Source organism: Schistocerca piceifrons, chromosome X (genome assembly GCF_021461385.2).
Source record: "Schistocerca piceifrons isolate TAMUIC-IGC-003096 chromosome X, iqSchPice1.1, whole genome shotgun sequence".
NCBI classification, from domain to species: domain Eukaryota; kingdom Metazoa; phylum Arthropoda; class Insecta; order Orthoptera; family Acrididae; genus Schistocerca; species Schistocerca piceifrons.
In genome coordinates this window covers 108,071,113-108,088,494 of record NC_060149.1, presented here as the reverse complement: position 1 = coordinate 108,088,494, position 17,382 = coordinate 108,071,113, and the positions used below count along the sequence as shown (strand labels likewise).

The 17,382-nt window shown below is 38.2% G+C and overlaps 1 protein-coding gene across 1 annotated transcript in view; it reads left to right on the top strand.

The window, feature by feature from the left end:
- The first annotated feature begins 1,333 nt into the window (after positions 1-1,333).
- LOC124721590 (transcriptional activator protein Pur-beta) overlaps positions 1,334-17,382 on the top strand; it is a 336,588-nt gene continuing 320,539 nt past the window's right edge. Inside the window, exon 1 of the mRNA XM_047246639.1 lies at positions 1,334-1,615. Within this exon, the coding sequence (XP_047102595.1) occupies positions 1,573-1,615 (43 nt within the window). The 5' untranslated portion in view covers positions 1,334-1,572. The remainder of the gene's footprint in view (positions 1,616-17,382) is intronic.

Here is a 17,382-nt window from a genome sequence, read left to right as displayed (position 1 = left end):
TTATAGACCGAGGCTAGAGTAGTGTCCTTAGGAAGCGAATGAAGGCCAACGTATGTTATGTATGTATGTATGTATGTATGGTTGTTAACATGGGGTGCATCAAGAAGCCAAGGTGGTGAAGGGTTCACAACCACCAGAAAAGTTGCAGGTAGTGTGGATTATGCCGCCGTAGTTAGTTTACGTGGCTGGAGGGACAAGTCAATTACACATCCCTTCCACTTTTTATGCTTGCTTTCTCCACCGCCACGCCTCGCTCCAGACTTCAGTCGGCAGAAATAGAAAAAATCTGAAGCCTTTTGTCAAATAGCATGTAGTTGATCTTCCACGCGCTGACCCTTCTCTGAGATACTACAACACTGTAGCGAAGTACCAGTTAAACTTCCTTGTTGAACATGAGCAAGCTGTGCAGGAGGCAGCTGTGAACCGAGCAGACTGTTGCCACGTAAATCGTATTATCAGTAGACGTCTGTTCGCTTGTAAAAACTTTCTTTGTGATGCTACGTGGACGAAATGAGACTGTGACAACAGCGTGCGTTTACGTTCGCGGAGCAAGGAAAAAGGCTTCTTCTCGTATAGGAAGGAGGGGTAAGAGAACTCACGTACCTCTCCCGGTTAATTATTTTAACTGTCTTTTTTCTTATTTTTCACGGTCGGTCTTTGTGCCCCCTTAGTGCCTGTGCCACTGGCGGGTGCCAACCTTGCCAAGCCCACGGTATGGCTCTGCAATAGGGGACACTTCTGTACGCACACCTACCTACGTTACTAACGCCCGCGCAGTGTCCCGTTTTCATTTTACTGCCCTTAACGTGTCCCTCATTGTTGCATTCTCATTGCGCCCTCACAATCGAGTACACTCCAAGACAGAAGTAACACATACATTCGACATAATAACGAAGCACCTAAACCTAAAACAATAACAGGCTACGCTGTCTTTTTTTTATGTACTACTTCGTCATTGACCAATACTCGCTCAAGACGCAACAGCTAAATGGAAATGAATGCAGGATGTACGGATTATTACGGTGCCTTTGTTAAGAATTCGTACTCCAGAAATGATAGCAAAGTTTTTTACTGTTGATTTATGGCTGCAGTTAAAGCTTCTTTATATTTCTACGTTGTTACGTATTAGTCGGAACAATGTGGGAAAACAATTCACATTTAACCAAAACTTTTGTCTATCTTTGTACCGCTTAACAGCAGAGTGATAATTATATTGAATGCCCCTTTTTCAAGATTTTCACTGTTTAAACTGCATAATGTACTTTACGTTTGTAGGTGATGCTTAAGTTTACTCGCAAGTGTCGTATCGTGCTGGCATGTGTTGCTTCTGATATCGATGTTAAATTGTGTTTACTGTGTAATTTTAAGCCGATTTCTTGAGTCGGTTTAACATATGATTTAGAAACTTTTAATTGCTGAATGTGTTGATTTGCTGAATAATACACGAGTTTTTTTATGGGTTCCAAACTGAAGGCCTACTTTTTTTGATAGAATTTTGTACAGCAGACCTCGTTCCGGCGTATGTTAAAGGTTCGCAGTTGTTAGTAGGTTTAACCTGTGCTGGAAGAGGATATGTCGGACCGGGAAAGTGGAGATGACCAACCGCAGGGGCAAAGTAAGCGCAAAATGACTCTTGTTTGCGATATTTATGCATTTAACAACTACGCAGCGTGTTGCAAATTTCTTAGTTCACTTTGGCGGACGTGGTAATGCAGTTATATTGTGGCAAAACGGTGAAATCAAGATGGCTGTCGTCTGTGTCACTATTGTATCAGAAAGTGACTCCAGAAACTCAAAATAACTTGTCTGCAGCAAGTTACAAAATTTGTTAGTTGAAGGTTTTCAGTACACTTAAGCGACGATACATTTGGAAATGTTCATTACGGGAATCATTTCGGAGCAAAGTGTCAAAGTATTGTAGTATACAGAACATAACCTTTATCTTGATGTAACAGCTTCGTCGAGTAAATGCATAAGATCGCAAAATAGCTAGCACGTGTGATGGTGTTGGTGGCTTTTGTGCTCTATTTTATAAGCAGACTGAACAAATCACAGAGTTGTTTATGTGGGTTGTACCACTGTGCATGCACATGTAAATATTCAAGGAGTGTGTGTCTGTTGTGTTGTTTCCCTTACTGCACTGAAATAATTAAAATCTACCAATTTTTAAGTGACGTTCAACTGTGACATACGATAGTGGTTAGAAAGCCCCTACATATGGGCATATGTTATTATACTTAGAGCATCGTCGTTGAGCACTTTGTAGTGACATAGTTTGCAAGAAGAGCGATAGAGAATGTGTAAATCTTGTACCAGGACGTAGAATTTGTACGTCGTAGTCATAAACGAAAACGAAACTAATGTTGGAGAAAACCACAAAGCTGTAAGAAACAAAGTATAACAGATAAACAGAGCATAATCCACTGAGTGGTACATTGTCAGGTTGTCAGATGTGTCGTGAAGCGAATGTGGGATGATAAAAAAATTAATTAGCGTCGTTGATTTCATAAAGTTTTACATTCCTGTTATTTTAAGACTTTAGTTGTTTTTTGCCACTTTTAACGTTGATCAGGGTGTTCACTGTTTATTTTGTACAGATAAGATTAAAAACACCTTTTCGTTCTGCTACATACCAGTTTTACATTAATTACCAAACCTATGTCATTAACCAGCCAAGACTGGATGACTTATGTTCAACTACAGAAAAATACAGCACTAAAATAGTACTGTAATATTTGAAGTGGAGTATCAGAATAGCTGCAAGTGTCTTAGTACTGAGTGGAAATAGTTACAGTTTGCATTTATTGTGTAACAAAAATTGGACGAGATTAAATTCGCCAGAAGAGTTTTCGCCTGAAATTATTTGAGTAGTGCCTTCTTGTAATACCGTTTTGTTCTACACCCCATATTCTTTTTGAAATGTATACATGATGTAGGCCCTACTTGGGCTATAGTCGCCAAAACGAATATTTCGATTTATGATATCGTCAGTGAAGATCTATGGGTCATGCAGAAAATGTTGTCCTATAAAAGGAGACAATTTATATTAAAAGTTTGTACTTCCTGAGTTATTGAGAGAGAGTGAGAGAGAGAGAGAGAGAGAGAGAGAGAGAGAGATTCTTGCATTTTATTACACCAACTAAATCTTTATCAGTATTTTATGACTCATTGTTCTATGAAAATCGTGCTTTGTTGTAAGGCCTAGTTCTTTATTTTCACAATTGGTATATAGTATGTTACAAACAAGGATTTAGCCTTATAATACACATATATTTCTTTGTGTGGAGTTGTCATAGTTGATGTGTGATGTAAGTGCTTCATATGATACACAACAAAGTAATGATAGCAGTTTTTTTTGTTGTGTAGTACAGTTATTCAGAATTTACCTCCCAGTTTTCATTATTTTTGATGAAAAGTGCATTACATATAGAGTGAACGTAGAAGTCAGGCCACATTGCAGATATAACTGTTTCCACAACCCTTTTTTTGTATTTGTATTTCTTGGCTCAGCCATCTCACAGCTTGTCACCTTCCAGCCTAACCTAGACATGAAGCTATGATACAGATCAGATCGTCGCCACATCTTAAATTATGAAGAGCAACACTGTCACACTTTAGATAGCTGTAGGAAATGGTAAACAGCAAGTTCTAATGGAATCTCAGCTGTACCAAACTAGAGAGAATGGAGTAAAGATTTCCCCTCCCCCTACTTCTCCCATTGACACTCTTAATATGAAGAGCATACATCTTGCTAAGAGCTACGAATGCCTCTCCGTTGTATTTTTCAATACTGATGTCACATACATAATATGCATCAGAATGTATGTGGGAGATTTGTCTAGGGTATAATACAGTTATTTTTTTTAATTACCTACATAACAGACAGTGGCTTAAATATAGAGTAAACAGAGACATCAAGCTTTGCTACAAATAAATTTCAAACCATGACTTTTCATATTCATTGACATCACCAACTCTCGGAAAAATATCACCTGCTAATCTAACCTAGACCTTGGTCTAGATGGATCATTATGGCAATACAACCAAGATTGCAGGGGATGCAGAGAAAGAGCACCATAACATATTAGCTGTAAGTTATTTGTGAAAGCAGTGAACAGAATAAAAGACATCACATGAAAGCATTTTCTTTTGGAAGGGTTGGGTTTTCTGTGACATTTGATCATCAGAATAGTTCCAGTTTGTGTATACCGGCTCATAAATTTCCAACCACTGAACGTTCTTCGAGTCTCCTGCACACTCGACCCATTGCTTGCTTCATACCTGATGATGTACTGTAGAAGCACAGTGTATGATACTATTTTTTTTGTGTGCTATTAGGCTAAGTGCTAAATGCTTAACTCTAATTGAGGAGTACTGAGGTTCAATACCCCATCCAGCAATCAAGGTGTAGGTTGTTTATGGTTTCCCAAAATTGTCACACAAGTTGCAGGATGGTTTCTTTGAAAAGAATAAAGATGATTTCTTTCCCATTCCAAGCTTGCTTTTCTTCTCTATTGACTTTGTCAGTGTTATGTTGTATCCTGTTCTTCCATCACTTATGTAAAGTTGTTGCACTGAAAAAATGGATTAAATGAGTGTTAACATATCCAAACAAAAGATTGACAGATTTTTAAAGTTCAGTAACCTTGTCAGCAAAATGATGTTGAGGAGGATTGGCAAATGCTTTAGCTACGGACTTGCAGAAAATGCAGTGCTAATATTCAAGGTAATTCAGGACAACGAAAACTGAACACAAGATTTGTGGGCAGTAAGGAATTCTAGCTCTCAACAATTAAAAGTTCATTGTTTTACTGTTGCGTCTCACTTTTTATTGCATTGCAGCAGAGAATAAAAATGTAACATTTAGAAAACTCCACTGAAGGCTTTCAATTCAGGAAAAGGATATTGAATATGAATGTCTCAGAATACTGGACATTATTTTTGAACAGTTGTCTGCTGCACATTTTTTACGTGTTAGTCATTTTTCTTTGTGTGTTTGCTCTGTGGATCCAGCAGTTTATTTTGAGCAGGAAGGTTTCCATAAACTATTAATCAAGAGGAGTTTAAATATGTTGGGAAGTTTCGAAACAGCACTGTGAGAATTCCTGTTTATAAGATTTGAAAGTGAACAATAAGTTGTAAGTAGGTAACTTTGCTGTTGGATTAAGGTAGCCCCCAAAGCATTTATCATCAGTTATCAATAAAGTATGTTATTACTTCACACACTTAAAGTGTGGTGCAGTTACACACATTACAATCTATGATAATGGTAAAAATTATTACTCTCAGCTTCTGCAGATATCATGAATGTACTTCCATACAATTTTGAAATTCAACCTGTCATCATTAGTGAGGATTGCTGTAATGTATATCATTACAGCAACTCATTTGTGTATGAAATTGAATGTATTGCATTCTCTTAAGAGTTTTGTTTAGTTTGTGTCCTGTAAACTAAAGTTCGATACTCTCTTATGGCATTGTTGTTCAGGTCTCACCCCAGAACTTAACGTTAGTGTTTGTATTTTAAATTGACTAAAGTCCTTTGCTGCTACATTGTGTGCAACATTATTAATGCAGTTTTATAGCACTATTATGCATGTAACAATATGCCGCAGTCTAAAGTCATGCTTCATAATTTACTACAAGCATCCAATAAATCCCATATCAAATTGTAATTGATAGATCAGTGTTTTGTGAAAGAAAGAGCTAAAGTGATTTATCACTGGACAATATAGTTCCTCTGTTAAACTGGGAATGTTGAAATGCTATTATTACTACTGACTGCAGCGTAGATGTATTCCTTTGTAATTTTCATTGTTGATAGGTCATAGCATTAAATATTTAAGTCTGCTAGGGAGCTAAGTGCTAATGATGGAAGCATGCAGATCATCATCTTCCCATCTCATGATAACCAAATGAGCTATAAACTGGAATCTAAATACCTTTTTTTTGTCACTCTACAAATCATAAAACAGTTTGTAGAAATGCTTATCGGCTATAACTATCATTCAGCTTTTGTCAGGCTGCTGATGAAATTTGGAAAAAAAAATTACACTGTAAGTACATGAAGGTGATGAAAATATTATTCAGTGCCTTTCTGGTGCCAGCTACATAAAACTGTGAACAATTTTCTTTCTCTGCCACAATATATGTAGGGTCTTCTGAGTTTACAGAGTCATGAATAAAGTTACTCCTGTCTGGGCTTCATGATCACCTGTCATCCTTATCTGATAAGGATTCTTTTTGCAACAATAATGCTCATGTGCTAGTCATGTGAGAATACTATCCAAGTTCATGTGTTGACCAAATATACTTCTTCAAAAGTCCCAAATTGAGTTGCAGCCTGCTGTCTCATGTTTCCTTTACCACCTCCAAGTGGTAATTTCATCTTGTGTTTCTTGGAATGATCACACCTAGATGCACACTGAATGTGATGGTAGTGTTTCTGATCAACAGCGTACTCAAATGATATTGTAGTTTTCCATCTGCATACGAACATTACATTTGATTGCATGAAATTGGTTGGCATTCACTACACTGGGAATAAATTTTCATTAGGTTTGTATGGATTTAACATCATTTTTCAACATGCAGTGGCTTGACAGGGAAATGGAAGATGGCGTGTATAGCTCTAAAGGCAAGCTCATGATGGAGTTGGTCTCACTGTTTGTGGTTCTGGCTGGAAAGTTCTTCATTAATACTTATAAAGGATGAGCAGCTGCAATGATGATCTCATTAAATGTAGAAGGGTATATGTACACCAAAAAAGGAACTTTCCTGTAAAATCTGTCAATAACATCAGTGTGATGTGCTGTGCATTCAGGAGATTTGTAGAGATGAACACCAAAGGACTACTCAAGTACATGATGGCCTTGGCAAATGGAAGAGTACACAGGCTATATGGTGATACAGCATTGATCATACCTGGCTGTGGGTGCTTTCCATAGTACAACAAGAGGTAATCTTATTTGAACTGAGTAACTGCATAGTCTCTTCATTGTATACACCACCCGATTCACATTTAACAACCTATAGATTATGTCATTAGACATGGGGCACAAGATCAGATTATGGAAGGAAATCAGCCATGCCCTTTCCAAGGAACCATCACATCATTTTCTGTAAGAGATTTAGGTAAATCATGCAAAATGAAAATCACAGTGGCTGAATTGGGGATTAGAGCCATTATCCTCTAAAATATGAATCGAGTGTATTAAACATTGCCATTTCACTTGATTGGAGCGAATCTAACATTTTTGTAATTCACAGGTGTGCAAAACATATTAATTAGTAGGTGGAAATTAATGTTCCCAGAGGTCCCCCGTTCATGCACAGAAAGTTGGACGTCAAATGGTGTGAGGTCAGTATGATTATAGTACCAAATGTGGCTGGCCCTGCAACACAAGGCAGTTGAAGGAATAGGAAAAATGTTTGTTAGTCAGTGAGCAATTGTGGTGCACTATGGTGGCCTCTTCACAACAACATGGCCTGAAGACAACATTTGGATGACGTTATTTGCGGAAGAATCATTGAGAAACATGCGGAAGGACGAAGTGTGACAAGTGTGGTGTGGAACTTTGGAATTACTCACAGCATTGTGCATGGGAAGCGTTCCGAACCACAGACACTGGTTCCTGAAGGAGAGGATCTGGTCAGTCACTATTAACAGCAGCAGCACATGGCCACATATTGTGCAACAGGCCAGAAGGGCCCCCATCAAATAGTGGATGCAGTTGCAACATTTAACCAGACTGCAAGACATGTAATCTCTCTCTCTCTCTCTCTCTCTCTCTCTCTCTCTCTCTGCAGTGACACATTTACTGCATGGGGATGGTCCGTTTGCCTGATGACAAGTATTTTGCAATGGCGCCAAGAGCATAGGGAGTGGACAAACGAGAAGTGGGGTCACATACTCTTCTCAGATGAGAGTAGTTTGTCTGAATAGTGATTCTGAATGCATCCTCATATGGCAAGAGATGGGAACATGTAATGCACCCATGAACATTGTCAGGCACGATTGTTTTGGTGGTCTGCATTTTATGGTGTGTGGGCATACAGACCTCCAAGTCTTTGAACACTGCACACTCATTGGCCAGTATTATTGTAATACTATAATACCACCTCATGTGCATTTTTTTCAGGGGTGCATTTGGCCCTGACTTCATTTTTGTGGCTGACAGTGCCAAACTGCGTCAATCAGCACATATGGAGGAATCCTTTGAATGAGAGGATATTTATCTACATAAATACCATTGAGCACATGTGAGATGTGTTGACAAGATGTATTGCAGTGTGTCCTCGTGCTCCAATGACCATCCAGTTGTCAATGATACTGGTGGTGAATTAAAATGCCCTACGATGAGAACACTCTAACAACCTTGTGACTAGCATGGTAGCATATTGCACAGCATGTATTGCTGTCTATGGTGATCACACACTGTATAACATTTTTAAATTCCAGGGGACCATCATAAATCACAGTGACTACAGTGTATTTGTTGTCTTTGAATAAAAGTGTCATATTTGTTTCTCATTGCATGTTTCTTTCAATTACCTTCTGTACTATACGGTAGCAATTCCTTCTATGTATGGTCCAAGTTTCATAAAGCTGTTACTTGGTACTGACACGTCTTGCAAAAACTGTTTTCATTCTTAAGTGTTGTACACCAGTGTACATTACAGCTGTAAATATATGTGCTGAAATTAGGGCTACAATTGTGTCTTGATTTCAACTATTGAGACATTGATTTCCCAGTTCCTAAACAAAATGGTCCACCAATATCATGTAACACAGCCTCATGGTATGGCAACGTTTGTCATTGTATGACCCCCTAATAGTGACATTAGAAAGAGGTACTGGGCCAGGTTTACTGAAACACTGGATTGCATAGTAGATAAATAACCCTTCAGTTCAATCTTATGGCAGCATTTGACTACTGTTCTGAAGTCATCTTGCAACTCTGTTTCGCACTGCTGTTGTACTGAGTGTGTTCCTAGCCTCGGTAGACTTTTGTAGGAATATCTTCAACACTTGCAAGAAATTCCATCTAGTGAACAAATGTTAGTCACCCTAAAAGCTTACAAAAGGCATAGGAGAAAATGGTAATGCACACTGAATGAAATGTTAAAAAGCCTGGATATGAAAAGAACAGTTCACAAGTAACTAAGAAATTGAGAGTGGGGGGGGGGGGGGGGGGTCAGCTGGAAGAGAACCTAAAGATATAAAGGCAAATAGGAGAAGAAACCAATGAACTATAAGTTGAGTTCACAAAGGAGGAATTACAGAACATTGTGTGACAGTGTAAGAATCATTAAGCAGCTAGCTTGGTTTGTATACAAGTAGAGTAAAATTTTGTAGTGAAACCAAAATGGTTGTTGATCAAAAACCTGGAAAGAATCGTAAAAATTTTGGTGTGTCATACGATCTCGTTTATGAATTTTTAAAAGGGTACGGTTTAATCGGATGGCACCTAGTAACGAAAGGAATTGCCTCCCCCATGGAAGTGTATTATCTCCAGTTTAGTTCAGCATATATGCAAATAACCAGCTCAACCAAACAAAAGCAGGAGCTAATGATCTTGCTTTGCCCGTAAAGGCAATTTGCGATAACAGAAAAAAATATCGTCTAGCTTTGAAAATCTTTTGTATACTTCTATAGCAAGAACAACTGACATCTAAATTCACAAAAGAAATTCAAAGTACACTGACTGAACAATTAGTTAGAACACTGAAATTTTGGTGTTACCATTGAAACATTGGCCTTGTATCAGTGGCGTTGCCTCACTGTCAAGTAAAACGTGTATTTGCAAAATCTTTATCAGGGCCAGTGGCATAATTACGTGTGTCTTGCAGCAATGTTGTCAGTGCTCACCGTGAGGTATGATGGGAAGGAAAGGGGTTACGTTGGCATCTGTTTCCATGTAGCTCATGAGAGAACAGTGAGCCGATGATGTGTATTGCAGGAATATTGTCACATTTTTATGTCACTATATAACACCATCTGAAATCATAACATGTTCATAAGAAACAGGTAAATATTTTGACACCCCAGGTTATTAATTTCATCTACGCTATACTATTATGTCTCAGCATAACCACATCGTCATAATCATGGTGTATTCAGAAGAAATAAATTTTTGCGGCAAACAAACATTATTAATTTAATTTTTGCAAATAAAACTGCTGTATTACAACCTAGCCTAGGCCTCAGGACAAGATATTGATAAGTGTAACAACACAACTAGGTATTTTAGATTTCACGTTTGTTGGCTTCACCACCTCACAACCAGTCACATTTCAATGTAATCACATCCTCATAATTTGTGACATATTCAGAAGAAAGTCATATTTGTGACAACAGTGAAGAAGAGAATGGTTTGTATTCCTGTGCTAGAAATTCCTTGCCCATTTTCTCACCTATCATTGGTTACATAAGAGTATGGTCCCATGGGCTATGGCGAAAATGACTCAGTGAAAAGCTTTCAGCAGTAGAGAAACACCAATGTGACTCTCAGGCTCTGATCTAGACTCAGCTCATCAGACTGAAATATGCCACAACGGGGAGGGGGGACAAAGGTTCTCTTCAGTGAGAACTGATGCTGCGATGACATTTAACTTTAGATTACAAACTGCAGTGGTAGATATTCAGATCTGGGAAAAGATTTGTGACTTTTGTATTATGTATATGTTTTAGTATTGTTGTTAAATCTATTGTTTTTATATGCCAAAGAAGACTATTTGGCCTGTCTCCTTAAACAGTTGCTGTTTTAAGATCACTTTGTATTGCTTTTGACATGGGCAAATAAAACACCTAGTAAGTATTGAAATGATATTAGTACTAAGTAAATTACATGTATTTGAAATAGCAATGGTTGTCACATTTCTATACAGGCAGACCCAACATTGTGTGCATTTTGTATGACCAATGTGCATCTAGATTCCACCGGGCAGAGATATTCGTTCAAGTTATTAGTGTGTGTATCTTCATTAGGCTTCTACCGAACAAAAGTGTCCACTTTAGTGCCACTATCTGGGGGAAAAAGAAACTGCACAAATATCTAGTCAGATCTTGACAAGATTTCAAAGTGGTACAAAGATTGGAAGCTTGGTTTAAATGTAAAATTGTATGTTTTTCAAAACACACAATATATAATCATATGATTATCAGTGAGTCACTTTTGGAATCAGTCAACTCGTACAAATACCTGGGTATAACAGTTTGTGGGGCTATCAAGTGGAATTCTCTCATAGACTCAACAGTAGGTAAAGCAGGTGGCAGACATAGGTTCATTGATAGCATAATAGGAGAAGTTATGTTTACAGAGGAGATTGTTTAAAAAGAACTTGTCTGACCTATCACTGTAATATTGCTTACGTGTGCTGGGCCCATACTAAATAGGACTGATTGGGGATATTGAGTATATGCAAAGGAGGGCAGGACAAACGGTCGCTGGTTTGTTTGAACTGCGGGAGATCATCCAGAACTGGCCAATTCTTAGACACCATGGAAAACCTAGTTACAAAAGTTCAGAAACCAATATGAAATGAGGCATCTACGTATTTACCACAATTCCTATGTATCACACCTGTAGGGACTGTGAAAATAAGATTATATTAACTGCAGCATACAGAGAGATATTTAAGCTGTCATTCTTTCTGTGCTCCATTCCCGAATGTAACAGGAAGAAACTTTTAATATTTGGGACAATATCAGCACATATTTTACAGCTGTTTGCCAACTATCGATGTAGATGTAGATACAGATTCTTATTACTCTTAGAAATCTTTTCAAGCTTAAATATAAGATCTTGCCCGTCCCCCCTCCCCACTTATCTAGTCTCCATTTCAGATCATCTCTCAGCTGTCTTCTGATCCTGTGAACTCTTCATTCTGTTACATAGTTTTTTGATATGCATTTAATCATAGGCCTATTTCCTTCACCTTTTGATTGAGGAGAAATACATATTGCAGATTTAACGTACGTTTTTATTTCTCAGAGTCCTTTAATTTGATATTCAGGTGACTCTGTTGCTGACAGTGTGTTATTCTTATGTATCTATTATGAGTTTCTTTTCACCCGTTAGGTATTTTGAGGTACAAATATTACATTTGTGAGGGAAATATCGTGTTGTTGTTGTTGTTGTTGTTGTTGTCTTCATTCCTGACACTGGTTTGCTGCAGCTCTCCATGCTACTCTATCCTGTGCAACTGCTTAATCTCCCAGTATGTACTGCAGCCTACAGCCTTCTGAATCTGCTTAGTGTATTCATCCCTCGGTCTCCCTCTATGATTTTTACCCTCCACGCTGCCCTCCAATACTAAATTGGTGATCCCTTGATGCCTCAGAACATGTCCTACCAACCGATCCCTTCTTCGAGTCAAGTTGTGCCACAAACTCCTCTTCTCCCCAATTCTATTCAATACCTCCTCATTAGTTATGTGATCTACCCATCTAATCTTCAGCATTCTTCTGTAGCACCACATTTTAAAAGCTTCTATTCTTTTCTTGTCCAAACTATTTATCGTTCACATTTCACCTCCATACATGGCTACACTCCATAGAAGTACTTTCAGAAACGACTTCCTGACACTTAAATCTATACTCGATGTTAACAAATTTCTCTTCTTCAGAAACGCTTTCCTTGCCATTGCCAGTCTACATTTTATATCGTCTCTACTTCGACCATCATCGTATCATGTGGATTGGAATTTAGTTTTGTGGCACATAGGCCGTGCGGAGTGGCCACGTGGTGTGAGGCACCATGTCATGGATTGCGCAGCCCTTCCAGCTGGAGGTTAGAGTCCTCCTTAAGGCATGGGTGTGTGTGTTGTTCTTAGCATAATTTAGTTTAAGTAGTGTGTAAGTCTAGGGACTGATGACCTCAGCAGTTTGGTCCCTTAGGAATTCGCACACAATTGAACATTTTTGTGTGGCACATAAATTAGTATTAATTAATAACTTTATATATCGTTTGGCAAGGCATTGTAATGCGTGCCTTTATTCATGCTGTTACCTGAACTCTGCAAGATTACATTGTATCAGTCTTTTAAACTATCAGCTTTGTAGATGTTTTTATCTTTCATGATTGTACAAAAATTTTGTGTATTGGTGCAGACTGGCAATTAAGTTTTATCACATGTCCCATCTGTCTGCTTAAACTGAGCAACGTCGCTCAGTGGTTAGCACACTGGACTCGTATTCGGCAGGACGACAGATCAAACCCGCGTCCGGCCCTCCTGATTTAGCATTTCTGTGGTTTCCCGAAATCGCTTCAGGCAAATACCGGAATGGTTCCTTTGAAAAGGCACAGCCAATTTCCTTCCTCATCCTTCCGTAATTTGATGAGAGCAATGACCTCATTGTTTGGTCCCTTCCCCCAAATCCAACCAATCTCTGCTTAAATGCATCATTGTTGGTATATTGTTATGTATTAGTAACTTCTTTTAAGGGATATCTGTAATTATATGAGAGAACAAAGAAAATATGGTTAAGCTTCAGTTGCCTTGTTCCTGGGAAATACAGAACCACCATTTTCATATGAAAAACATTTCGCTTTCTTTCACCTTCTTTAATACACAACTGGAACCTATCCAGGAAGCATAACAAATTAAGAGACAGATTAGCATTCACATCTAAACTGTCAAATGGCTGCCCATAATATGCTTTCAGCTGTTAATTACTTCATTATTTTTTCCTTTACATTTCATGTTTAACTATATTCTACAGGGAGAAACCAATGGAATGAAATTAGGTTAATGTAATTGTAATTAATGGGTACTACCCTATTGGAAATGCCATTGATGTAAAATTGGTTATATTTAGCATCATGGGCTGGAGGTTGAGTAGTCCCAAGTTATGTTCACACAATGATTTCTTTTTATTTTTTAAATTTTTTTAAGTATCACTGCATTAAACAATTAAAAATAGTAATGCATGAACCAGCTACACATAGTTAATTCAGCACTTGCTCCATAATATAGTACTGATTTTCTGAACATCTGTAAGTACAATTTTGCTGGTTTTCCTGTCTCAGTAGGTTGGCAGAAGTTTGATAAAATCACAGTTAAATAAATTTAGATTGACCTGTGCCAACCAAAAATTATTTTACAAAGTTGTAGCCCACTGTTTACGTGCTCTTCCTGACACCGCTTACAACACATGGGGTAGGAGGTATTGAAGAAATCTTACTGTGTAATCCGAAGGATTGATACATGAGCTGTTAGAATGTGTGTGTGTGTGTGTGTGTGTGTGTGTGTGTGTGTCTTTATCAGTTTGTAGAGACTTTGTATTGCTGGCAGAGGTGTAGACAGTTCATGTTCTTGAGCATCTGATGTCTTTGGTAGCACATAGTGATTTGTCAGGAACACTTGTTCTTGCTTCAGATTTTTAAAATTAAACTACAAATAAATAGCCTTCTGTAAAGATAGAGGTGACATGAAATGAAATGTTTTCATTCCAAGGATACCATTGGTGTTTCATGGGTTCATTTTAGCAAACATGGAGCTGTAAAGCTGTGCTGTATAATTTTAGCTAGCCCTGTGTGTGCTTTAGCAGTCATCATTAGGCAGTAAAATGGAAAAGGTAATTGAAATAACTAGAGACGCTTCGTATCATCATTCTGACATAATCATCAAGGCGGGAGGATAAACATTTGACAGCCAAAATGTCTGTCATGGTTCAGTGGAATATCTGTGGATCCAGGACATGTGGAAGAACTGAACCTTTTTATACAGTGAATAACTTGTGCTTTGTGTCCTTAGAAGACACATTTTAAAAATACGAACACGCTTGTAGTTAGGTGCTACATTTGGTGTGAAACGGATGATCTTTGGTGGTGATAGGGCCAGAGCTGGGGTTGCTGTGTTTGCTAATGGAAAAAGAACTCTCCTCACCTTTTCCACTTATGACTGAATTAAAAGTGAGTGCTGTCTGACAGTGTTAATGATAATAATGGTTTACTATTAATAATTTTTGTTGCATGACCTGATAGACACCTGGAGACACACTGACAACTGCCCCATACATTCCTTCTCATCCTGGATATTAGTGCCCACAGTGTGCTATGGGACTTTACCAACATCTGTCACTAGCATTTAATTCTCGAAGAGGCAATTTGTCTCTTGAAAAGAAGACAGGGGATGTACGTCAGCACTGGAATACTGCCAATTTTAGCTATTTACCCCTCCTTTTGCTCATCTGCTTGTGTGGATGTTTGCTTGCTTCCTTATGTGGACTGTTGTTAGTAATTACCTGTTCTCGAGTGACCAGTTCAGATATGGTTTTACTTCCCTGAAAGAGCAATGATCAAAAGACCACTTAAAATACCTGCTCTTGAGGTTGAATTGGACGCTGTTCTGGCAGCTTTGTTTGAATACCATGACTGTGTGGCTGACATGTTGGATCACAATCATCAGGCTGGTTTACTAAGCTGATGAAACGTATGTAAGTTTAGAAGACAGACTGTCCCATTGTATGATGAGAAATGCCACCATGCTGTTAAGGTCAGGCAGACAACTCAGAAAGTTCAGTTACAGACCTTCAGCAGAAAACATTGCAGCTTTCATGGAGCAAGAGGTAAAGCTCAGTAAGTAATTAAAGAAACCGGAAGACATAACAGAAATCCATGAATTTAATGTATATTTGCCTTGAAAAACCAATCAGGATCAATGGGAATCTACCAGAAGGACCTGTGGTAAAGACATATAAATGCTAGTTATTGTAGTATTGAAAGGATGTGAACACTTTGTACTTCTCTTGTTGAAGTGACATTGGTAATGGCAGATTATTTTTTGTTAATTAACAACTATTGATATGCAGGACCTCACTTCCTGGCACCATAAAAGACAACATGGGGAATGGAGCCATTGGAATTGAGTTCCACCAACTGGAATCATACACCTATTTCTTTTTGTGGTGATAATCTGTGTAATGGCAAACAATAAATCAGGGCTAGACTCTTCACATTTTTTTCCAATAAAAATTGGTTTGTGGGAAATTGGTGCAGCTCTTTGGAAGCTGGTCTAATCCCTCTGATAAAATCAGGACAGACTCCTACATGTACCAGTACCTATCACACTGTTGCTTTGAATTGCACAGGGAAGACCATGTAATGAAATGTGATCCATTGTCTATGGTGGGTCCTTGAAACTGAGGCACTCGTCGGCTGCTCCCTTTATGGATTCAGAACGCACCCTTTAAAAACTGACAGATGTTTTCATTGGCAGTTACCAACATGTCTAAAATAGCTTATCTCTGAGTAATTCTACTTCAATTGAGGTGCAAACAACTATCCAGTAGGATGCTGTCATTCAGTGTTTGCTCTTGCAAGAAAAAACATGAAATCTACAATAAAAATTTATTGATTTTATTTGTACTTACACACATCATCCAGTACACTAGAACATCAGCTGTTGATTACTGTTTGGAGCCTCTAGCAGTGAGCAAAATGCAGTTGTATTAGAGAGAGAGAGAGAGAGAGAGAGAGAGAGAGAGAGAGAGACACACTAACAATGGTATGTGTAAGACGCTATTCTTGATTTTAAAATATCAGCGAGGTTCCTGGTCAAATTTTCTGTTCAGAATGTCACATGATTGCTACATCTAAGACCTCCGGAGGTGAAAACATTTACTGGTTGGAACCACGACAATGATAGGACTTGAGGATGTAGATAGGACTTGAATCTTGAATTTCTATTGAACGTTTGTTTGATCCTATGTACACTACGACCATGTGGTATGTTCATGTATGTCAGTAAAGGTTTACAGAACAAGCTTAAATTCTCTGTCTCGGTGCAGAGGCAAGTGAACTGTTTCTTCCCATCATAAGGCAGTTAGCTAGCTACTCATGGTGTAATATTTGTACAAAATTCAGTCAGCATCAGCAACGCCACTGCACAGAACAGTTACTCATTCACTTGTTTGACATGAGTTCGTAGCTCGGAGAACAACAAGCAGCCCACTTGGCAACCAAGCGAAGCAGTAACTTAGCTTTTAGATGTAACTGATTTAAATGCTTTATCATATTCAAGGAAGTTCCTACCTTCATTCAGTTTTGAAATTTTCAAGAGTACAAGAAATGTTGTACTCTTTATGTATATTTTAAACAGATATTTGAATTTGCTGAGGATCACAACATTACTGTTCTTTACGTGGATGGGAGGGTGGGCGTAAATAGTGGGTTGCTGTTGGATGTTCAGTTGCTTCGTTTTTTTTTCTTTTTTTTTTTCTTTTTTCTTTTTTTTCTTTTTTTTTCTTTTTTTTTTCTTTTGTGTCTTTGAGACCATCTCTGGGCCATGCAAATAATTTTTGATGCAGAGTTGTATATGATCCTGAGGGCACTGTGATGGGGTAACATTAGTGAAGTAGTAAATAACTTGTCTTCA